The 24618-nt window shown below is 44.0% G+C and overlaps 1 protein-coding gene across 1 annotated transcript in view; it reads left to right on the top strand.

Annotated features, from left to right (window-relative positions):
- Positions 1 to 6639: 6639 nt before the first annotated feature.
- LOC116951200 (uncharacterized) overlaps positions 6640 to 24618 on the top strand; it is a 33626-nt gene continuing 15647 nt past the window's right edge. Inside the window, exons 1-12 of the mRNA XM_032969684.2 lie at positions 6640 to 6945; positions 7919 to 8032; positions 8160 to 8237; positions 11818 to 11961; positions 12876 to 12989; positions 13376 to 13536; positions 13918 to 14146; positions 16379 to 16822; positions 18177 to 18319; positions 19004 to 19064; positions 21134 to 21342; positions 22113 to 22299. Coding sequence (XP_032825575.2) covers positions 6727 to 6945; positions 7919 to 8032; positions 8160 to 8237; positions 11818 to 11961; positions 12876 to 12989; positions 13376 to 13536; positions 13918 to 14146; positions 16379 to 16822; positions 18177 to 18319; positions 19004 to 19064; positions 21134 to 21342; positions 22113 to 22299 — 2103 coding nt within the window. The 5' untranslated portion in view covers positions 6640 to 6726. The remainder of the gene's footprint in view (positions 6946 to 7918; positions 8033 to 8159; positions 8238 to 11817; positions 11962 to 12875; positions 12990 to 13375; positions 13537 to 13917; positions 14147 to 16378; positions 16823 to 18176; positions 18320 to 19003; positions 19065 to 21133; positions 21343 to 22112; positions 22300 to 24618) is intronic.

The following is a 24618-nucleotide window of genomic DNA, read 5'->3' as shown; positions in this document are numbered from 1 at the left end:
CCCCACGCACCGCCTGACAATTGCGGGATTCCCACCCGCCACCGCGATGGTCGCGGCCGTGTTTTCAAGTTTCACTTATTGGGTATGGCCCCGTGAGCCGTGCGGCTCTCAAAGTCGGGGTTGCAACAACCAAAAACATGAACGGAGAACGTCTGACAAAGCGACGAGGCCGTGGAGCGCGCGCTGCGATGTTCCGTGGGTCCCCTACGTAAGATGGCGGCCGTGCGTGTGCCAATCGTGCGTGGGGGGAGCGGTGGTGCAGCGGTTAGCGCGCTGCGCCACGAACCTGGCCACCCGGCACACGACCAATACCGGTGACGAATGTCTGAACCGGTCGTGGGTCTCACCTAAGGTCGACTCAGCCTCAAACGAGTAGCTGGTGCGGTGTGTAGTTAACATCGCCACTGGGGAGACAAAGGCGGCCGGGCGTGGTGCCGGCCACCTCGCGTGCCGTGCCGGCCTTCATAGGTGCTGCTACTCGCTAACAGCACTTGCCCCTACAGTCTGTTGCAGGCTACACGGGGGATCTTTGTCTTTGTTTTCTTTGTCTTTTGAGTTGTGTTCGAGACGCCGCGGTGGCGAAGGGAGACGCTGAACTCCCTCGCCCGTGGTGTGCGCAGGAGGGTTGCGAAGTGGGTTCGATCCCCGACCCTGACGCCTGCTGTTGCATAGCCACCCTCAACCCACAGGGTCTAACCCCGTGTTGATGTGCAGGGTTCGACCCCTGACCCTGACGCCTGCTGTTGTATAGCCACCCTCAACCCAACAGGGTCTAACCCCGTGTTGTTTTGCAGGGTTCAAACCTCGACCCTGACGCCTGCTGTTCAAAGTTCATAGTTCCATTTATTTGGTATAGCCCTGTGAGCCATTCGGCTCTTGAATCGGGTGCAAACGCAACAAACAAAAAACAAAAACATGAACAAGAAAACATATTAAAGTGACTATGTGACTGTCCAAACAGAAAATCCAGGTAAAAAAACCATAAAAATATTCCTGAAATAGCACCGTACACCAACGCTGTGTGCAAAAATCCCAGTGGGATGCAAGTCAACCAACAACAACAACCACAAGACAACTTAGATTAAGGCCATCAGTCTAACTCCGTACTACAATAAAAAATGGCCAAACCAAAAAACGTTTTCGAAATCACCAAAATAAAGCCATAAATGCAATGTAACAGCGATCATAGGGACTGTGACCGAATTTTGCATAGCCACCCTCAACCCACAGGGTCTAACCCCGTGTTGTTGTGCAGTGGGTTCGATCCCTGACCCTGACGCCTGCTGTTGCATAGCCACCCTCAACCCACAGGGTCTAACCCCGTGTTGTTGTTGTGCAGGGACATTTTGAGTGTTCGTGTCCATACGGCGTACAGACGTCTCAATGCGGGCAAAACAAACACAAATCATAAGGCCGGATAAAAACAGTATATTGTTTAACCCTTCATAATTTTGCTGTGTTTATTGTTGGACATTTCCAACGCGAGTGTGTGCATCCACATATCAAGCAAGCAGGCAGCATGCAAGATCACAGCATAAGCAGCATCTTTGACACCAATTAAAATTAATACATAAAACTGGTTTTGTTTAGTAACATTTTGTTTTGTCTATCTGGGTTGCTCCCTTCGTGGTGATGGGACTTTGTAGGGTGGACATTGAGATTTATAAGGGCACGGGGTGACCAATGAGGTCTGAATTGGTGTGTAATGAGGCAGGCCCTGATAAGGGGTTGACAGGTATGCTATTATATTTGGAGTTTGTGTTTTCTTCTCATTCTCCTCCTTGCCGCGTGGATTTTTCTCCAGGTCATCCGGTTTTTTTTCACCACATTTAGAATTAAAATGCGTTTAGGGTATCTGGCTGAGGGGCCGTCCATAAATGACGCCACGCACCTGGGGGGGGGGGGGGGGGTGTTTGAGAATTGTGACGTCACATCAAAATGCGCAACTTTAAATAAATACAGACAACACGTTCTACTTAATTAAATAGACTTTCTAATAAATGTTTCTCCCACAACATCAGAGTGCAGCGGCACATTAAATACGCGCTACAATGACAATAGTTTAAAGCGATTTGAAGCTTGTTTGATTTTTTGTGGGGGGGGGGGGCAGAGCTTTGTGACGTCATATTTGAGGGGCGGTCGGACTTTTTGTGACGCCGTGTGACGAGGGTGGGGGTGTCAAAAATCGTCAAAAATCGCGTGACGTCATTTATGGACGGCCCCTGATATTAATATCCACGAGATAATAATAAGCCTCTTCGCTTCGCTATCATTTGTGGCCAGGTCGCCTCTGAGACAGAGCTACAGTATATACAGTGAGGGAAAAATGTATTTGATCCCGTGCTGATTTTGTACGTTTGCCCACTGACAAAGAAATGATCAGTCTATAATTTTAATGGTAGGTTTATTTGAACAGTGAGAGACAGAATAACAACAACAAAATCCAGAAAAGCGCATTTCAAAATGTTATAAATTGATTTGCATTTTAATGAGGGAAATAAGTATTTGACCCCTCTGCAAAACATGACTTAGTACTTGGTGCCAAAACCCTTGTTGGCAATCACAGAGGTCAGACGTTTCTTGTAGTTGGCCACCAGGTTTGCACACATCTCAGGAGGGATTTTGTCCCACTCCTCTTTGCAGATCTTCTCCAAGTCATTAAGGTTTCGAGGCTGACGTTTGGCAACTCGAACCTTCAGATTAAGGTCTGCAGACTGGCTAGGCCACTCCAGGACCTTAATGTGCTTCTTCTTGAGCCACTCCTTTGTTGCCTTGGCCGTGTGTTTTGGGTCATTGTCATGCTGGAATACCCATCCACGACCCATTTTCAATGCCCTGGCTGAGGGAAGGAGGTTCTCATCCAAGATTTGACAGTACATGGCCCCATCCATCGTCCCTTTGATGCGGTGAAGTTGTCCTGTCCCCTTAGCAGAAAAACACCCCCAAAGCATAATGTTTCCACCTCCATGTTTGACGGTGGGGATGGTGTTCTTGGGGTCATAGGCAGCATTCCTCCTCCAAACACAGCGAGTTGAGTTGATGCCAAAAGAGCACCATTTTGGTCTCATCTGACCACAACACTTTCACCCAGTTGTCCTCTGAATCATTCAGATGTTCATTGGAAAACTTCAGACGGGCATTATGTGCTTTCTTGAGCAGGGGGACCTTGCGGGCGCTGCAGGATTTCAGTCCTTCACAGCGTAGTGTGTTACCAATTGTTTTCTTGGTGACTATGGTCCCAGCTGCCTTGAGATCATTGACAAGATCCTCCCGTGTAGTTCTGGGCTGATTCCACACCGTTCTCATGCTCATTGCAACTCCACGAGGTGAGATCTTGCATGGAGCCCCAGGCCGAGGGAGATTGACAGTTATTTTGTGTTTCTTCCATTTGCGAATAATCGCACCAACTGTTGTCACCTTCTCACCAAGCTGCTTGGCAATGGTCTTGTAGCCCATTCCAGCCTTGTGTAGGTCTACAATCTTGTCCCTGACATCCTTGGAGAGCTCTTTGGTCTTGGCCATGGTGGAGAGTTTGGAATCTGATTGATTGATTGCTTCTGTGGACAGGTGTCTTTTATACAGGTAACAAGTTGAGATTAGGAGCACTCCCTTTAAGAGTGTGCTCCTAATCTCAGCTCGTTACCTGTATAAAAGACACCTGGGAGAAAATAAATCTTTCTGATTGAGAGGGGGTCAAATACTTATTTCCATCATTAAAATGTAAATGAATTTATAACGTTTTTGACATGCGTTTTTCTGGATTTTTTTGTTATTTTGTCTCTCACTGTTCAAATACACCTACCATTAATATTATAGATTGATCATTTCTTTGTCAGTGGGCAAACGTACAAAATCAGCAGGGGATCAAATACTTTTTTCCCTCGCTATATATAGCTCAGTGGGCCCTTACCTGCTGAAATAAAACAATATTTAGTTCCGTGTGATTGAAACCGGTTAATACTACGATTTAACTTACCAGTATGGATAAGCATAGGCGAGCGGTGCCAATGCGTGATAGTAAATGCAATGTGATGTCGACGAGTGACCACTGAAGGCGTTTCCCAAACGTGACCTTTCGTGGGATTCTTGACAAGTCTGTAAATACAATAATCAACTCTTGTGGAGGTTGTTGATTATTAAGATCGCTGTACTTTTTGTTAGGTATTATGCAGTGGTGTTTGGAGAATACAGCAGCTTTGTCTCGTTCGTGAATCTGGAAATAATGCCATTTAAACAAAATTAATGGTTTCGAACGTATGATACAAATAACACATTTAGGAGCCATATACAAATTAGAGGGTCCATGTCTATACCGCCCCTTGCATTTCAGCAGCGTTTGTTCAAGCAAGCCTGACTTCTGATGAGACACTGCGTGTCAAAACCGGTCCAGCGTTCCCTTGTGTTAAACCAATACCACATAAATTATGCCCTCCCAAAATGCCATGTGGGCTAGATGCTGGTGTAAAAAAATACTTTCATATTTCTTTGCAGGGATAGATATATGGAGATGTGTTGTCTGATTATGTATTAGTCAAAATTCTCCACAGCAGTGCAAGTTAAAAAAAAATGTTAAAATTGTATTTTCCCAAACTTTGTAATTAAATATGTCATACATTTTTGTTTAATTTTTGTCCAAGATCCTATCGCTTGGTCTTTTTCTTCTCACACAGCTTAAAGGTCGTGATCTAAGCGTGGCTTCTTCCACTCCAGCGCTGTCCTCCAGACAGTCTCGTACCTTCACCTGATGAAGGCCGCTTGTGTTGTGGCCGAAACGTCGTGATTTTTTGTTATTTTGTTTTCACCTACGTGACTTTACCCAATAGTACCAAAGAGTATGGATCCTAGCAGTCACGAAAGCTTTAAATCTAGAATACAAAATGCACTGTTTAAATGCCCATTAAGTCAGCGTTTTGAAATGTGTTACGGTTAAACAAAAAATGGAAACATTGTTAAAATAATCAATTAGAATATTGTACATTTGTATGTAATATTGTGATAAGTACTGCATTGTAAATAAATAAAACGTGATTTTTTTCACTTACCTTTGAGTCCTGATGTTGGCTTGCTTGCCAAAAGGGGCTTAATGAGTCTCCAAAATTTTGCAAGCACACACAAACACTTACCCCCAGTGGGATGCTGGAACTCATTACATCTCACGCGCAGGATGGCTCCACTGAACAAAATAGTTATGCGGTTGGGTTCGCAATTGTGAGTTCACGTCTGGTGGTTAAACAAAAATGTATGTTATGGAAGCTCATTCGTAACTGCGGTTGTTCGTAAGTCGGAGACTACATGGTGTATTCCACTGTGAACAGCGTGAAGTATGGTCAAGCAACCCCCATGACCTTATCCGTCCAAGGGTGTTTTGTATTCTATAAGTTAATTAATGCAATGACCCCATTCTCTGTGAATTTATCACGATGCTTTCACTATGTTTATTTTAAAAACGTCACTGTACAGGGGACTGTAAATGTGACGTGATATATCACAACAAACTTTTCGCGTTATCCATTTTTAAAACGTTTTTCCCCCCCAAGGGCTACCAGAAAACACTTGTGTAAAAACACGAAGATGCTTGGTAAGTACTGTACAGTGGTGTTTAAATAGCCTAGAACACATGCTCAATTGTGAGCGTTGTGTCAACAACTCATACAAAAGCACAGTCATTCCAACGCACACAAGTGGTATTTCGTCTGTTGTGGCAACAGTTACCGAGACTGATTGGAGCGACCGTTCAGAAACTGCTTGGAACCATCGCTTGGGACGGCTGCACGGCAAGTATTTGTTAAATCACTTCAATCAAGACTGCAGTGTGCATGTTACAGACCGCAGCCATTCTAGCGTAGACACATGTTTGGTCAGGTAATGTCTCAATTGGCTGGGAACTTACAGATTGGAATATAAAATTTCCCCAAAATATTAGCGTGTTAAACTTTTAGATTTTTTTGCATAAACTAAATTGTACACTGTAGTAAATGTCATGTAGGTTTGTTGTTTCTTTTTGCCAGAAGTATTTTATTGGAATAAAAAAACACAACTTATTGGTTAGACGGGTTTCGGTGGTAAATCGCAGTGGAATAACACGAGCAGGCGAGTTAGGGTCGCCACACAGGAGGTGAATGTTATAAGTGGAAGAGACGGAGCGAATCGGGTGATGCTTTGAGGAGGATTGTGTAGGAGCCATTAGAATGTGAGGAGGGTGTGGTGCGTGTTGTCAAGTTTGGGTGACTCATTTGGTGGTAATCGGTTCGTAGTTTTTCCTTCACCTATATTCATCTGTATTGTATTCATAATAATTATTTTGTGTTATTATTTATCAGCAGTAATTAAATAAAAGTTGTAAATGTAGCAAAAGCTAAACTGTGAGCCAAAATACTTTGTGCACTTTAAAATCTAGATTTAAAACTAATTTCTTTGGCACTGATTTTTGTGTTTAGTTTGTTGTCCTTCCCCCTGCACCTCAGATTATCACGGTTGGCTTTGTACGGTGCGAAATAAATTCAACATACATACGTACATATATGACATTGAGTGAAAGTAACCCATGTGTGAAAAGTATCTGTTGACCGTGGCATATTTTGTCATTGAGTTAGCATCTCAACGTTATCGTGCACTTAGGGGCTGGAATAACAACAGTAATTTAGAATGTTTTTTTTTCCCCCATCCAGGTATCAGGCTGCTTCGGGCACATCAGCCAAACATTCCTTGCTCAGATAGAGGGGTGCAATGGGCAGCTCCCCAAGTGTTCTGAACTCGAGCGCCAATAAAGCCGTGGTTGTTGAGTCCGTTGCTCAGTCACGTACCGCCGTCAAAAGGGGGACACGGGCGAGTTCCACCCTCGAGGTAGTGGGTGCTCAGCCGTACGACATAAACATCTCTGGACAGAAAGATCGAGAAGATAATGACGAGAGATCGCAGGACAACAGGCTTTATATTGACTTTGAGGTGAGTCTAGTGGGGAGCCAATTTCTCAGAAGGGTGGTTCCCAAACTGCAGGAGCCCAGTCAAACACGGGATGTTGAGCAAACATTGGGCCAATGTTGGTCCAATAGTTCCGGCCAGATGCCATCGTTGCCCCAACGTTGGCATGTTTACGAGGATGCGTATGACATGGCCAGAATGCAAGTGACACTAAATTATACACAAGCATGTAACTAGAGATGAGTTTCTGAATCAAATGCTTTGGATTTCGTATTTTCAGATTTTTAAGAACACTTTTGGATATAATTTAAGGATTTTATCATGTTTGGATAATTCACATTGTGTAATAATTTAAGGTGTCTTCATGCTAACAAAAGTATCACCCGATGCCACGTGACACCACTTTCACCGGGATAGTACAGAAGTGGAATTGTATACGCATACTTGTCGACCCATACGGTTTACCCCTATTTTTGTGCAGGGAAATGGAGTTTTCAGCTCCATATGGCATACAGCCGTTTCAATATGGGCAATTTGTTTTTGCCTATTTGTTTGTGTTTCTCCCTCGTGATGGGACTTTGTAGGATGAACGTTGAGATTTATAAGGGCACGGGGTGACCAATAAGGTCTGAAGGTAGGCACTGATAAGGGGTTGACAGGTACGTGATGTCATTTCTCGTGAAGTGATACTTTTGGACAACTGAAACAAAACACAATTTTCAGATTTTTTGCAATACACTGAAATCAGAAAGACATCCTTCATATGTATATTTGTACCTTATGAATGCATCCTCCGTGAACATGGAACGTTGGGGCAACGTTGGGCCAACGTTTGGTTAATGGTTCCAACCACGTCGACATTGGCCAAATGTTGCTTGTTTACTGGGTCAAAGCGAGCATATTTTAAAAAATTCAGAACTCATCCTTAACACGTAGTGTTTCAGCATCACTATATTCAACGGTTGATGTGAATGTGTGTGTTTTTTTTTCTATGCAGGATATGAAAGCCGATGAAGTATCATTGATATTTGATACCTTTGTACATGACAATGGCATGTGTTACTCCTGCATCATGCAAGATGGAGTGCGGTTGTACTTTGATGAAAACAGGGTGAGCTGCCAATGCAATCTTCATAGTTTAAATGCAATTACCCACAATATAAACGTACTGCCAATTTACAATGTGGTTTTTTTGTCAATTCGCTGTGCTCATGAATGTAAATGTGTTGTTGTTTCAGCCACACATGGGTATGATTCCATTTCCCGAAGAGTGGGAAAATCAGGGGACATTTTTCAATGACGCATCTCAAAATAAAGTAAGATAAGGTCACACGTTGTAAATTCCTTGTACGGTACACACATTGAGAATATACCCACAGTCATGTTATGTATTACAGGGCGGCGGTGGTGCACGCCTGTAATCCAGCACTGTGAAGGTGCTGGATTACGTGAACTGCAGCGACTTTTGGCTCACCATCTAACAAAGATGGCAACTCCATCGCGCAGTATCAGGCACGCTTCTGTGGCCGTCTGGAACGCTCTTCCTTCTGATGTTAGGAAGCCACTGGAGCTATGCAGATTTAAATTTCGACTGATTAACTAATTTCTTTAGAGCGGCTTTTTATTTTTAGTTTGTTGTACTTCCCCCGCACCTCCGAATAGCACGGTTGGCTATGTAAGGTGCGAAAGAAGTTCCACATACATCACTCAAATGTTGCGAAACTCCCTCCCCATGGGCATCGAGGTGCCGTGTCCTGGCTGACCGGTATAAGGTGGTACAGCAAGGGAGGATTCCATGGTTCCGTCTGCATGGGATCGAGCGTTGCCCCTTCGCATGCGTGACTTTTGTCCGGGTGCTCCCATGCCCTCGCACATGTGAACACTCTATTAATTGGCAACATCTTGGTATATAGAGGACCGCAGAGCTTATGGGGTAATTTGGCGCTGGCTCACCCTTCCCTGCTTGTCTGTGGTTCCCCGCGCCTCTGCATCATTCACCGTCTTTGATCGTGAATGAATACTGTGGTGCACGTCACAAGTTGAAATTGTTATTATTGCTGAGTTACAGTGCAATATATAATACAAATGCGTCAGCAAACTTTTGTTTGGCAATTCTTCAAGAGTGGGACTGCTTAACTAAATTACCGGTTGAAGATTATTAGTACTGTACATGTAAGTCCACGTTTTCAGGGTTACTTTGCTTGTCAGTGCGCTATGACCCCAGTAGTGACCTGTGTATCATCGTTTGCCCATGGCTAACAACAGCGGCGAGTGATATCTCAACTATTCCTAGGTTCTCAGAGTCCCCTCCACCCACCTGCACTGAGACCAGCGTGATGAAGCATTTTCAAATAAATGCTGTGACTGACGGCAGTGGGTTGGCTTCAGAATGCATATGCATGTCGTTTATTGTGGGGGTTTGTATATGGGCCAGTCGTGAAGTGTGAACTTTTCCCTTGAAATTCTTTGTCATATTCCTGTACAGTAGAACCCATCTTAACGACCACCCCTGTTAACGACTAATCGCCTAACGACGGGCCTCCATAGAGCCCAGTGTGTAGTGTAGTGTATAGTGTAGTGTATAGTAGTGTAGTGTATAGCGTAGTGTATAGTGTATTGTATAGTAGTGTAGTGTATAGTCGTGTACAGTAGTGTAGTGTATAGTATGGCAGTGTATAGTAGTGTAGTGTTTAGCAGTGTAGTGTATAGTATAGCAGTGGAGTGTATAGTAGTGTATATTGTAGCGTATAGTAGTGAAGTGTATAGTACTGCAGTGTATAGTAGTGTAGTGTATAGTAGTGTAGTGTATAGTCGTGTACAGAAGTGGTGTATAGTACTGCAGTGTTTAGTAGTGTAGTGTATAGCAGTGTAGTGTATAGTAGTGTAGTGTATAGTAGTGTATATTGTAGCGTATAGTAGTGTAGTGTAAAGTACTGCAGTGTATAGTAGTGTATAGCAGTGTAGTGTATAGTAGTGTAGTGTATAGTCGTGTACAGTAGTGTAGTGTATATTAGTGTAGTGTATAGTAGTGTAGTGTATAGCAGTGTAGTGTATAGTAGTGCAGTGTATAGTAGTGTATATTGCAGTGTATGGTAGTGTGGTGTATAGTAGTATTGTAGTGTAGAAACCCTCTTAACGGCCACCCCCCCGTTAACGACTAAGCACTTAACTATGGGCCTCCATAGAGCCCAATGTGTATAGTGTAGTGTATAGTGTAGTGTATAGTAGTATAGTGTATAGTGTAGAGTAGAAACCCTCTTAACGACCACCCCCGTTAACGACTAAGCACTTAACTATGGGCCTCCATAGAGCCCAATGTGTATAGTGTAGTGTATAGTGTAGTGTATAGTAGTGTAGTGTATAGTAGTGTAGTGTAGAGTAGAAACCCTCTTAACGACCACCCCCGTTAACGACTAAGCACTTAACTATGGACCTCCATAGAGCCCAATGTGTATAGTGTAGTGTATAGTGTAGTGTATAGTAGTATAGTGTATAGTGTAGAGTAGAAACCCTCTTAACGACCACCCCCGTTAACGACTAAGCACTTAACTATGGGCCTCCATAGAGCCCAATGTGTATAGTGTAGTGTATAGTGTAGTGTATAGTAGTATAGTGTATAGTGTAGAGTAGAAACCCTCTTAACGACCACCCCCGTTAACGACTAAGCACTTAACTATGGGCCTCCATAGAGCCCAATGTGTATAGTGTAGTGTATAGTGTAGTGTATAGTAGTATAGTGTATAGTGTAGAGTAGAAACCCTCTTAACGACCACCCCCGTTAACGACTAAGCACTTAACTATGGGCCTCCATAGAGCCCAATGTGTATAGTGTAGTGTATAGTAGTGTAGTGTATAGTAGTGTAGTGTAGAGTAGAAACCCTCTTAACGACCACCCCCGTTAACGACTAAGCACTTAACTATGGACCTCCATAGAGCCCAATGTGTATAGTGTAGTGTATAGTGTAGTGTATAGTAGTATAGTGTATAGTGTAGAGTAGAAACCCTCTTAACGACCACCCCCGTTAACGACTAAGCACTTAACTATGGGCCTCCATAGAGCCCAATGTGTATAGTGTAGTGTATAGTGTAGTGTATAGTAGTATAGTGTATAGTGTAGAGTAGAAACCCTCTTAACGACCACCCCCGTTAACGACTAAGCACTTAACTATGGGCCTCCATAGAGCCCAATGTGTATAGTGTAGTGTATAGTGTAGTGTATAGTAGTATAGTGTATAGTGTAGAGTAGAAACCCTCTTAACGACCACCCCCGTTAACGACTAAGCACTTAACTATGGGCCTCCATAGAGCCCAATGTGTATAGTGTAGTGTATAGTGTAGTGTATAGTGTAGTGTATAGTGTAGTGTATAGTGTAGTGTATAGTGTAGTGTATAGTAGTATAGTGTATAGTGTAGAGTAGAAACCCTCTTAACGACCACCCCCGTTAACGACTAAGCACTTAACTATGGGCCTCCATAGAGCCCAATGTGTTTGCATACCGGCCATTCCCCTATTAATGATGGGCTGATGTAGGTACAGTAAATGTTAATTAATGCATTGAGTAACCATGGTTCTTTTAATATTATGTGTGTATAATGTTGTTAGTATCTTTATGTATTAATATCCATTATTTAAGTGTTATAAAGTACGTTTTTTTGGGTTAAAAGGGTTACTGTCGATACTATCGGAACGAATTAAGCCGTTAATGTGTATTTCCTATACTCGCTTAATGACCAAATCACTTATCGACCGGTTTCGTGGAACCAATTACCGTGGTTAAGAGGGCTTCTACTATATATCATTTCGTACATATGCATGTATTTTCTTGTTCGCATTTCACATCTGTACACTGGATCTTCTGATCTATAAGCAGCTAACCCCCCGTCCACTCGACACAGGGCCCGTCTGCCGGCAGGGGCAGTGGGCACGAGGACCTTCACAAAGCGCGTGCCCACAATGTCAGCGCCAACATGATGGAGGACGACCGCATCGGAATGTTCCATCACCCGACCAAAGGCGAGCTGACAACGTATTTGTTCGAGGTAACGTCACCCGCCGACCTGCCAAAATGCACTTGAACACGGCGCAGGCTGTCTGTGACGTGCAGTCGTTCATCGTCTGCCGTGGAAAAAAAATCCAATTCCATTAAGAGACTGGCATCACCGCTCAGTGGTGGCACTAGGCACAAGCAAAAAAGCAATAAAATGTCTTAAGTCCCCAAATGTGATTTGTACCTTTGATCATTAACTGTGTATTGATAGTTCGGTGTTAGTGCGCCATTGTATTGAGGGCCTACTGCTGCTGTGTGCTGCTATCTTGATGTGGTCTGGGACTGATTTCTATTTTAAAATAATCATACCTATATATATTTAGTGACTAGCTTACCATTTTCTCAATGTTGCACTCGTATCGTGTTTTTTTGTATTGGTTGCTGTTGTAACCTAATGGACATCTAATTTTATATTTCCTCCTGCATTCTAAATGAAGATTCTAATCTGAGCTCAAGTGGCATAGGATTCATACAAAAATTATGGTGAACCAACTATCAGCTAGATTAATACATCCTAATACAGTAAAAGGCAAATTAATCTATCTTATCCATATCATGTTTGCATCTCTCTCATAAAACTCCATCGTTTGCTCTCTCATTTCACTCCATCTGTCTCAATTGTATCACTCTTCTCATTTCACTGCAGCTCCGTCTTGTCCACACATCTCTCTTTCATCGCTGTCTAAATCTCTTCTGTCATATTACTACTTTCTTTTTAGAATGAACGGGGCGATGTCTCTAGATCTCTTGTCTGTATCTCCTCTGTCGTCATCTCACTAAGGAGTTGAGAAATTGAAAGGGGAGCCCCACTCCCACCCATCCCGCTCCTTCCCCAAAATATAATGTTGCTTAAGGCCCCCCGAATTGGTGAGCACCACAACCCGTCACGACTGTTGCCATTCGCAGGAGAGGAGAACGATTTGCAAGTTTTTTGATGAAGAAAGCGGAGCCTGGCTGCATGTCCCAGCACAGTGGGAGTGCCGTTTGGATTTTGTTCGGAGCAAATTGGCCTTCGTCCAAGTATGTAATTCCCTACATTTATTAATTTCCACGCGGTATGTTGCGTCGAATAAATATAAAATGCATACCTTGAACAAAGTTAAAATGAGATGGCAGATACGACACTACTGCCCTCTAGTTCCTTAATTTGGAAAAAAAAATGTGACAGTGTTTGCTCCTACCCATCAGTGATTCAATAAATTGTCACGATTCGATTATTATTTCAACATTGCAGTGAATATGGTGGCTACTAGTGGCTACAGAGGCCCACGTGAACCAATTAAATACATCCATACAATCAATTCTTACACAATCCAGTCTAAGTATCATGACCTTAAGAAGCAATCTTTATTGCGAATGTGATGAGAGCATCTAACGTGTTACATTTATGCTTGGATTCCCAAAAGGCAGCCATCCCAGGCTGGAAGGACCAATCAGGCATTGTGGCGATGCTCAGACAGTGCAACTACGATGCTGATGAAGTTGTTTCGAACTACACCGCTCTCTACGGTGATGACGTAAAAAAAGCATCTCCAGCAAATGTTACGGCCGAGCTGAAGACGCAAGGGTAAGCTCAATTATGTTGGCACATATGCTTAATTCAATTGATATCATGAAGTACGTGGAAAATGAACAGCTTTCTAATATACTGCTTACAGTAATAAAAAAAAAATACACTTTACACCACGCAATTCAGCGATTGTGCATTTTGTTGAAATAAATTTGGCATGCTCTTTGCATGACACTAATTTAATAATGAATAAAGTGTAGCTATATATTTGGCTTACTCATTAAAGAGGTTCAATGGACGTTGTGACCTCATTACAGCGGTACCGCTGGAGTTTTCCAAAGTTAATTGCAAAGTGCACGGACACGGGCTACATTTGCCGCATTTTAAAGGCCATTCCGATGGCATCGCTCACACTGGGGGTCTGCGTGGCGGCGGCAGGGCCTTGGATGACACACGCAAGCAGCTGCGGGAAACGCAGGAGCGACTGGAAGGATCCCTAAGGCAGGTCGCCGAACTTCGGCAAGAGAAACAATGCATGGAGGTCAAAGTTCACGGTCTGCAGAGTCAAGTGGCATCGGCGGAGGTCCATTGCCAGCAGGTGGAGAGCCGGCTGCAGGCCTTCCTGTCCAACAGGCCCAAAACGCCGGCAGTGACGTCCGTTAGAAAGGTGACTTGGAGTAATCCAATGAGCTATAAAGCTCTTTTTCACAGATGTCCTGTAGTTTTTGTCACAGATATCCAGTTGAGGTTGCCACCTGTCCCAATTCTCACAGGATGTCCTCTTTTTGAGCTATCTGTCCTGGAAAATCCGCAAGTCTACCTGGGATATTAAAAGGCACTTTTTGGCATTTGTGCAATAATACACCAGTTTAGACAATGCATTTACAAGTATTTCTCCTATCTTCCTGTATTGTGAGATATTTTTCTGCTCATGATATGTCCCGGTTTATTGTACTGCAGTGATGGCACCTCATTTCCACTTAATTTGAAAAGCAGCCCGAATGAAAAACTGATTCTAGATTTGAAGTTTTCGTGACTGCAGGGATCCATACTCTTTGGTTCTTTCGGTAAAGTCACGTAGGTAGAAAATAAATTAAATCACGACATTTCGATTGCAACACAAGCAATCATCATCAGGTGTGAAAACTACAGCAAGAAATTTTTATTTTATTTTTTATACCTACGTGACTTTACCGAAATAACCAAAGAGTATGAAAAACTGTAGTTTAGTGAGCTTTAAATCAGAAATGGAACCTTTATTTTGGGAGATTTTAAATCTGCTACCAGCCCTGTTTCTTTTGGGGTTCCTCAGGGGTCAGTTCTTAGCTCTCTTTTATAATTATATGGTTCCACTGGACATGTATGTGGTCCCACTGGACATTTATGTGGTTCCACTGGACATGTATGTGGTCCCACTTGACATTTATGTGGTCCCACTTGACATTTATATGGTTCCACTGGACATTTATGTGGTCCCACTGGACATTTATGTGGTCCCACTGGACATTTATGTGGACCCACTGGAAATTTGCTCGGAAACCTCGGCCTAATGTTTCATTGCTATGCAGACGACAATCAAATGTACTTGCATACTGAGCCCGATATCCCTTTGCTTCCATGCTTACTTCGGCGCTGGCTTCCATCAATAGTTGGTTGCAACAAAACTTCCTTCAATTGAACGGTGTTTAACGGGGGTGATACTCATTGGGTCACCCCGCCAACTTCATAAAGCTGCACCCTTCAACATTACGATTGATGATCAAGGAATCAGTCCGGCACGTGAAGTCACAAATCTAGGGCTCATCTGTGATCCCACATTGTCCTTCAAGGCTGACATTAAAAAGTTCACAAATATTAAATTTTTCTATCTTCGGAATATCTTCCGTATCCGATCCCTTCTCTCTGCCTCAGATGCAGAAAAGCTGGTCCATTTCTTCATCTCTTTTCGCATAGACTATTGTAATGTCTTACCCCTGGTGTGGCTAAGAAGGTGCTGATTAATTTGCAGCATGTTCAGAATTCGGCTGCTAGGGTGTTAACCAGAACGCCTTCTTCATATCATATTACGCCCGTGTTCACCTTCCTGCACTGGCTTCCAGTTTCACATATAATACAGTTAAAATCCTATTGTTAACTTACAAAGCAGTGAACCATCTTTCCCCAGCCTATATCATTGACATGCTAAACCCATATGTCCCCTCAAAGTCCCTAAGATCTGGGCATGATGCAGATCTTCTCTGCATTCGCAGGTGGATGTTTCGGTTGATGGGTGGCTGAGCTTTTTCCCGTGCAGCCCCCAGGAATCCCTCTTATTTTTTATCACGGTTGCTGAGCACAGGCACAAAGACCCAAAATGCCAACCGGCCAGCAGCAAACATACAATAGATAAGAGGTAATACATTTTTTGAATTGAGCGATGTTATGAGGCCTTCATAAACGTGACGATGGGATGGATTTCCAATGTCGAACAGTGCAAGGAGAGCAGTGGGACGGAGATGTGTTTACACCCGCAATGCGGTGGCTGAACGCGGCATGGATGAGACGAAGCAGACCAGTCTACTAGACTTGATTCCTCAACATGAGTGGAGGAATCAAACAGTGCAGTTCACGGGAACAGTAGTCATGGCGGTAGCACTAGAAGGGAGACAAGGAGAAGACTGACCACTTGTGAGCAAGTGAACATAGTGAATCGGTGTCACATAGTTTCTCTTTCTGTGGATGAGACGAAACAGTCAGTCTACTAGACTGATTCCTCAACATAAGTGAGTGATGAGGAGACGACTGACCGCTGGTGAGCGAGTGAATACAGTGAATCGGTGGCATAGTTGCTCTACCTACGGACGAGAGGACACGGTCTGCCTTGTGGGCCAAGTCCTTTTTGGCTTCTGTCGCTCAACAGGCAACCATCCCGTCAAGACTGCTCGTCAACAGCCACGGGACGACACTGAGGCGGACGCAGGGAGAGGCCCGTGGGCTGTCGCTGCTCGGAGCGCAGCTCTCCGACGGTGCCCGTCGCGACTTGGGGGAGCTGGGTCGACTGATCCAGAGCCTGACCTCTGCGGTGCGTCGCATGGCCGGGCTAGCGGCGGCGAGCGCCGGCTCGCTGGACGAGGCGCGATCGCTGTACCGGCGCGAGGCCTTGCAGCGGAGGCTGCTGCACGACCAGCTCACGGAACTGCGTGGGAACATCCGCGTGTTTTGCCGCGGCAGGCCCGGCGCGCCCGACGGCGGCGTGCCCGGCCTGGAGTTTTCTCCGTCGGCAGGCGAGGTTCTGGTTATTCAGAGCGAGGGCAAAACGACGTCGTTCGCCTTCGATCAGGTCTTCCCTCCCAACGCCACGCAGGTCAGTGTCTATTCTTCTTTGCATCACGTGGCTTCGTTTGCTGAGGCGCCTTACAGCTCTCTGAGGTTTTCTTGCCGGGGTTTTTTTTTACCCTCCTGGCTATCGTGCCTTTACTCCACCTGTCCATACGCAGGAGGCAAGAGGCTTTTAGGTACGTTTTGCTCCGCGTGCTCGAAGCTTCTTCAGGGACTGAAACGTCGGACGTTGTGCCGAAGAGCGTGCGGTACAAACCGAAAACACATCATGGATATACGCGGTAGTATTACTCAACATGTATTTTTTTTTTCGATTTAAAGCTTTCGTGACTGCAGGGATTCATAGTCTTGGTTCTTTCGGTAAAATATGTATTTTTATATGAGAAAAAAATGTATATTCGTTTTCTTTCATTTTAAATTAACTCTCATGTTGATATAACTGAATTTTAGATGTTTTTTTTTTACTGAAAAGCAGAAAGTTATTTTGTGAATTCCTGAACTGGGTTAAAATTTATATTTTGATATTCAGGTATGAATGTTAACATGGTTCAGAAATAATCAACGCTGGAATTAATTTGTGTAAATTTGCAGTATTTTCCAAAGTTTAATCAAAATTGTGCTGTTCGCATCATGTTGTGAGACGTGACCAACTATAAATGTTACCTCTCGCAGAGCAGTGCAGCAGCTCGTGTTAAAGAATAGCCTGTGGAATGAGATATCACCGAATAATCCCTTCAAGTGACCTCTTTAATCCTTCCAATCCATACAAACTTCCCCACACACCCTGCGCAGACAAATGTTTGTCAGATCGGCAGCCAATCCAATGTTTTTTTTACTCAACGATGGATGAAACCCAGAATCGAACCCAGGGTCTCAACGGTGTTGTATCAGTGCTCTGATTCGTGAGCATATCTGGACACCTGCCAGCTGAATTAATTTTGAGTTAATGAATAACGAGCGAGACATTATTCAACGATCATTGTATGGCGTGCCCTGTTCAGCAGTGTTGGCTCGTGGCTCAAATCTTTGGCGGGATGATGCCATCGCTGCCTATGGCAGAACCTCAGGTGCCCCTGTCGCTCAATATTGTTGAGCGATGAAAGTGGTTTGGATTGGCTAGTGAGCTGCCAAAATTTCTATTTCACGAGGAGCGACAAATGAGGTTTCCCAAATCAATGCAAAATCATATCTTTATTATTGATTCTATGGGATTATATTTGAAATAAAAACAAAGTTAATTAATTAGAAAAAAAAGGATTTTACGATTCCTCTTTTTTATTTGAAAGTGAAAGGAAATTGACGCAAGTTTTAAGCGGGGCACCTCCCCAACGCCCCGGCGCAGCTGCCACTGCTGTAAAGCAATTGCTGCTGCCTTCTAGGAGCAAGTCTTTGCAGACACACTGCCACTCATCACCTCCTGCGTGGACGGCTACAATGTGTGCATCCTCGCCTATGGCCAGACCGGCTCCGGCAAGACCCACACGATGATGGGCACCTCCAACGCTCCAGGCGTGAACGTCCGGTGAGTCCCCGCAAAAAAACAACAACAACAACAACAGCAACAACAAAAACCCAAACCCGCCATCGCGTGCAAGACACCTACTGCCAACAAAAAAAAATCGTCTCTCGCAGAAAGCTCTCTGAGAAATTGATGCTCAACGAGTCGTTGTTAGAGCCGCGTGCAAGCATGAAGAATCCACGTTACGAGAACGTATCCATTGCAGATTGCGGCGGTTGCATGAATTGTGTTTGCCAAACGCCGCGGCTCCTAATTTTGCTCCCGACCTTCGCCTGCGTTTAGTCGGGCGCACCTCGCTCTTCGCTGCTCATGATGAAATGCTCGCACCGACGTTGTTTACCACAGCGCTTGCTTTGCTTTGCAGTCAGATCTGTTTCTGATTGCCTTGCCATCACACGTAGTTAAAGACGATTGATTGTGTGGCTTTTTCGTACGGTCTTACCGTGAGCTCTTTAGTGTGAGCGATTATGGGCCCATAATCAAATATAACGAGGTTCAGTTTTAATCAGAATACTTTTTTCATTCGTATGAGCATGCCATTTTAGTATTGCATCAGTGTTCTCATTAAATATTGAAATGCATGTCGTGGCATAAACCGCTAAAGCAAACATTAAAATATAATTGTAGTTGTGCTTGTAAAGTCCTACATGCAAATACAATGTGAGTATACTGTGTTCTATTTTCCAGGTCTGTAAAAGAGCTTCTTAACATCTGCAAAGAAAGGCACAATGTCAAGTATACTTTGAAGGTCAGAAACGATTACCCCACAATGTTTTTTATTTATTTTAAAATGGCTACGATTTGTTAAGATAATTCTCCTAAAATGTTATCAATGAACCACCTCAGCGAAAAATGCAATTCCTCATATGTTAAGTGAAGAATAATGATCCATGAAATATCATTACTTCTGGGCTTACAGAATTGTGGACTGAAATTGGTCCTGTCTCATGTAAATGCCTTACATGACTGATTGTTAAGCAAATTCCACGTGACATTTTCAACTTGCTTCTCCAGCGCTTGTGAAAAAACACCATTCCACCAGATAGCATCTGCAAGTACTGCATCATGCAATGTGCAAAGAGCCACTGTTACATTAACATGTGCGCATAATAATCACCAAACATGTATTGTGAAATATATACTTTAAAAAATGTATATCACCTCTGATTATTTATCAAATCTACAGGACTGTTATGCGGTGCTTAAGATTTTAAATAGATATAGTACGTACACACGTGTATATATGGCCGTTTTGTTAATCCACTGCGACACAAAGGCCTTCCCACGCAGCGAATTGCGGGAAGTTATGTTTGACCACATTTCATAACACTGGTCAGTGTGGGTGAGGAGCTTAGAGTGTGGGAGAATAGAAGTAAGGTACAACAATTTATTTTGCTTCACTGCCCACAGCATAGCCCCGCATCCCTATGACAACCTGCTTGTACATATTGGTCGTCCATCTAAGCACTGTCTATGCTCAACCCTGCTTAGCTACTGAGATCTGATGGGATTGGGTGCAGTCCAGGTGGTTTGGTTATTATTTTCGCGGATTTGACTGGGATAATAGTATCTGCCAATAGCGCCCTCTACATCCATTTAAATGAAAGGAGTGGTGGCTGGTGCGTATACCTGTACAGAATTTCGGCAAAGGGGATCGGTAGTTCAACGGTTAGCGAAAAGCGTTACGAACCCGGCGACCCCAGTTCGATTGCCGCTCGCGGCCGACACCAGTGACGATTATCTGAATATGTTCTGGTCCTCCCCTAGGTCGACTCAGCCTCAAATGAGTACCTGGTGAGATGTGTAAACATCACCACTGGGGATACAAAGGCGGCCGGACGTGGTACTGGCCACCCACCCCCTCGCGTGCCGTGCCTGCCTTCATAGTTGCTCGCTAACAGAACTTGCCCCTACAGTCTGTTAAGCCTACACGGGGGTTCTTTGTCATTTTGACAGCAAATTGGTGGGGCGTGGAGATCCAAGGGGTGAGGGGTAGGTCCATTGAGACATCGGCACGGGGAGGGGAGAAGGGGGATTGAGGGGGGTTTGTGCAGTTTTGTAATCTTCATAATGAAAAGGTGAGCACTGTGCTGTTAACGCAAAATAACAATGTGTATCATTGTGGAGAATATAAATAACTTAAATAAATAAGCGGATCGTATATTTCCTTCATATATCTATATTTTTTTTGGCATTTCCCGTGAGTCACAAGGCCTTCTAGAAGTGCATCTTTTCAGCTGTTTCGACATGCAGTATCTCATCAGCAGTCACGTTTGCTTCAAGCAATGTAAACTATTGTAAAGGTTTATGTAATTTGTTTCTTTTTCACTCATTGGACCCGGCCCCGCCTGCCCCTAATGACAATCCACAGTGGCGAGATGTTAACAACCTCGCCTGGTATACGGAAGATCAGGGGTTTGATACCGACCCTGACGCCTGTATATTTGGAGTTGGCATGTTTTCCCCGTGATCGGATGGATTTTTCTCCGGATCCTTACATTTTTTTCCCTCCCTATTTTAGAATGAACGTGCGTTTAGAGTATTTGACTGCTATATTCTTGGTTCTTTCGGTAAAGTCACGTATAAGGGGAAAAAATATTATTTCCCTTCTACGTGACTTTACCTAAAGAACCAAGAATATGAATCCCTGCAGTCACGAAAGCTTTAAATCTAAATTTATTTGACTGCTATCAATGTCCTCATGATATGCCACTTTGTTGAAATATCATTTGTGACCAGGTCGAATCTGGTAATATTAAAAAAATTTAAATGCGTCAGTGCAGTTACGTACGCGGGTGGTCGTGCTCTGCTGTGCAGATCTCCATGCTGGAGATTTACAATGAGACTGTGAGGGACCTCCTCGGCAAGCCGGGCTCAGGCCCCCTCGAAGTGCGTGGCCAGGCCAGGAGCGTTACCGTGCCGGGCCTGACCACAACGATCGTGACCTCGGAGGAAGACATTGTGCGCGTGATGGAGACCGCCCATAAGCACCGCACCGTGGCCTCCACCAAGATGAACATCCACAGGTCTGTTTTTTTTTTTTTACCAGGTAAGGCCCCACTGAGCTATATAGCTCTTTTTCAGAAACGACCAGGGCACAAATGGTATCTCAACGAAGTGGCTTATCGTGTGGAACTTTATAGCAGCCAAATACTCCTTCAATTGGCCATTCTCCAATCTGAGATGATGCGCTGCTCTGTGTGAGTGCTGAATGAAGTAACATTCTATGTTAAGTTTCATCTATTCATATGCAATTTTACTGATATTCATTTAATCAGGTCACCGTGGACTGAAAACCTTTCTTAAAAATAATTTATTAACATTGAATTTCAATTTTTTTTCTTATTCTAAGAACTGGAATATATCCAAATTGAGTGAAAACCAAATGCAATGTGTTTTTTTGTGCAGTAATTGGTGACTGAGCTGACACCACCAGCTCATTAGACTTGGGTAGCTACCCAGATTTGGTCCCAGGGTCTCAGCAGTGTTAGTCCAGTGCTCTGACCTTGACGCTATCCAACACCTGTACTCACACTTGATTTATGTTATTGTACACGTTCTCGGGAACGTTCACCTGGGAGACAGGTCAATTAATTAAATATGTGTGCAGGTGCTAAATTGATTATGACATTGCTGGACCATGAAAGGTGTCCGCAGTTTCGACAGGCCTTCATTCAGCAGAGGACGTGGCTGATGATGATGCTCCTAATATCAGTATGTGCCAATGGACGAAAGGTACACAATGCAACTGAGCAATACACAACCTTGGCCACAATGGTTGATATTTTTGCCACAGCTCCCGCTCGCATTTGCTGACGACACTCAGCTTGGAGGGGCTCGATGTGGTCTCCGGCTCCGCTTCCCACGGCTCATTGATTCTGGGTGACCTGGCCGGCTCAGAGAGGATCTCTCGAACGGAGGCAACCGGCCAGAGACTCGTGGAGGCTGCAGCCATTAACAAGTCCCTGACATCACTGGGGCAGGTGAGGAGGCAACACTCACTGCGAGCGTTGCTAAGCAGGACCCTCATGAATGATGCCCTGACACTCAACTGATACTTATGTGATTTCATGTTTGTTCTATTAGCCACATCGGTTCTATTAGCTACATCGGTTCTATTAGCCACATCGTGTAACTTGCCAATTGTTTCAACTGCCCATGCAACCAGTTTTGTTAACCCTTCCCGATGATGCACGTGTACGTCATCGGTTTTCCTTCCGCTTCCATTCTGATGACGTAAAAAATAAATGTATCGGTCCCGAGGCACCTAACAGGGCCACGCGGGAGGGCATGTGGCACAGTTTGGTGCCAGCTATCATAGAGCGTGGTCGTGTCGCTACAGTTCTCCGTGGTGATTACGATGTCTTTAAAAACGATGGCGCCAAGCCCCTCTAAATAAAATTAACCCTGAGCCGCTTGCACGGTTCAAGAAGTTAATTCGTGAACGGGACTCACCATGTGACCTTAAAATTTCTCGGAATGGGAAAAAAGCGTTAAATCCATCCACCTCTGTCCACCAAGCAATGTTGAACGGGTAAAACGCAATGAGTCGATGGGCCGGTTAGATGAAGCGGGGTCAAGTGTGACGCCTGAACAGTGTCCAAGAATAGACAAAAAAAATACCCTACATTGGGGCTTTTCTTTAGCCACCTCTACCGGAAGCCCTTTCTACCAGCAGTGCTGAGAGCAAACAGTTGGAGGGCTGCATGAAATTTGGCCTATAAGGAAGCATTCATTAATTCCTTCATTCATAGATTTACATAGGTTATTACGTACTGGATAAATGCATTGAATTGTGCGTGTGAGAATCGATTGTTTGAAATTTATGCACATTGTATATACTTGATATTTCAATGTTACACTTTTAAATAAATGCGAATGAGACGTGAAAACATTGATGAGAGAGAATTGATTATTCTGTAGAATTGCAACGTCAAATCATAATGAATTGAATCGCTGGTGAATATGGATGAATATAAGATGAATATTCACATGCCTTATGATTATATATTTTTCCAGTATTATTATTCTCTGCAACTCTGGCTGTTGCCTGGTGGGGCTGGTTGTAATTACTGGCGAAACGTGGTATTCGAATTGTTAATGTTGTGGGTTTACTCTCCAACACACCGGTGTGCTGAACTACTAACAATATGGCATGTTTTGGCATGTTTTGTATACGTGAAAGACCTTACTAATTGGCTGTATCGGGTGATGGCGGGTTTAACGACACATTTATATTTACACGATCTTACCCAGAAAAAATAAACGATGTTATTAGTAATATTATAAGCCACTTATATCTGTAAAAGAATCATGACTGCGTCAACGTAGGCTTAAACAAAACAAAAATCACAGCCTTTTTTGGTCCACCGCCTTCCGTACGCCTTTTATTCATGGCTTGTTATTGAGCCACACCTCACCAGAGGAGCGCCGGTGAGAATGGGCTGTGTAATTGATGATGATGATGAGGCAGGAGGGGGTGCCCAGTCAAACGGTTGTTGTTAATCGTGGCCGGGACTCGAACTGGGTGCTCTGACCTCTGCGGCACCTCTCCCACCCACGCCCTCGACTCAACTCAATATAAGCGTACAAATATTTTGGCGGGGACCTTCAATGACTTTCACTCTCTCTCTGCAAAACGCAGCCATTCCCCCCCCCCCCCCCACACACACCCCTTTGCCATTCAATGCCGTTTACACGGTGTGTGTTTTTTTAACGTCAATTTTTATGATTCGTATCAAAGTGATTAAATTAATTATCCTATTACGTTCCGCTTAGTCAATACTCGCTAGCACGTGTAGTCTAATCTTACTTGCACAAAATGGTCATGCGAGATTAAATGAATGTGCGCTGCGTTTCTTTGTATTATTACGTAAAGTGTCACCACAGCGCAATTACTAAAGTTCGTGTCCGTCCACCAGTGGGCAGTAGAGGTTGCCTTTGTTATTTTATTTCGTTTCCCTCGGTGCTCAGTTCGCCTTTGTATAACATTTTTCTTTCGCATTGTGCTGAAATTTAGTGGCTTCTAGAGGCTGCCTGGGTCACCCGTCATGTATGAGATGTGCACATTTTAAAAACGTGTACTCAAGAATTGGTGTCGATCGCATCGATACCTGCTGACACATTGGTCCATCATTACTAAGGCGAATTAACGCACGTTTGAACTATCAGAGCCGACAAGCAACCATCCATGCCACTGCTGGCGGAAGACCACTCCATGCTCGAGATATGGTATGGGGACCACCGCACTCTGAGAACCACCGCTCTAGAGGTGTACCTTTGGTCTACTCTTCCATGCTGGC

Source organism: Petromyzon marinus, chromosome 42, assembly GCF_048934315.1.
Source record: "Petromyzon marinus isolate PM22_M1 ecotype Great Lakes invasive population chromosome 42, UKy_Petmar_22M1.pri1.0, whole genome shotgun sequence".
Lineage (NCBI taxonomy): Eukaryota > Metazoa > Chordata > Hyperoartia > Petromyzontiformes > Petromyzontidae > Petromyzon > Petromyzon marinus.
This window is presented reverse-complemented; position numbering and strand designations above follow the sequence as displayed.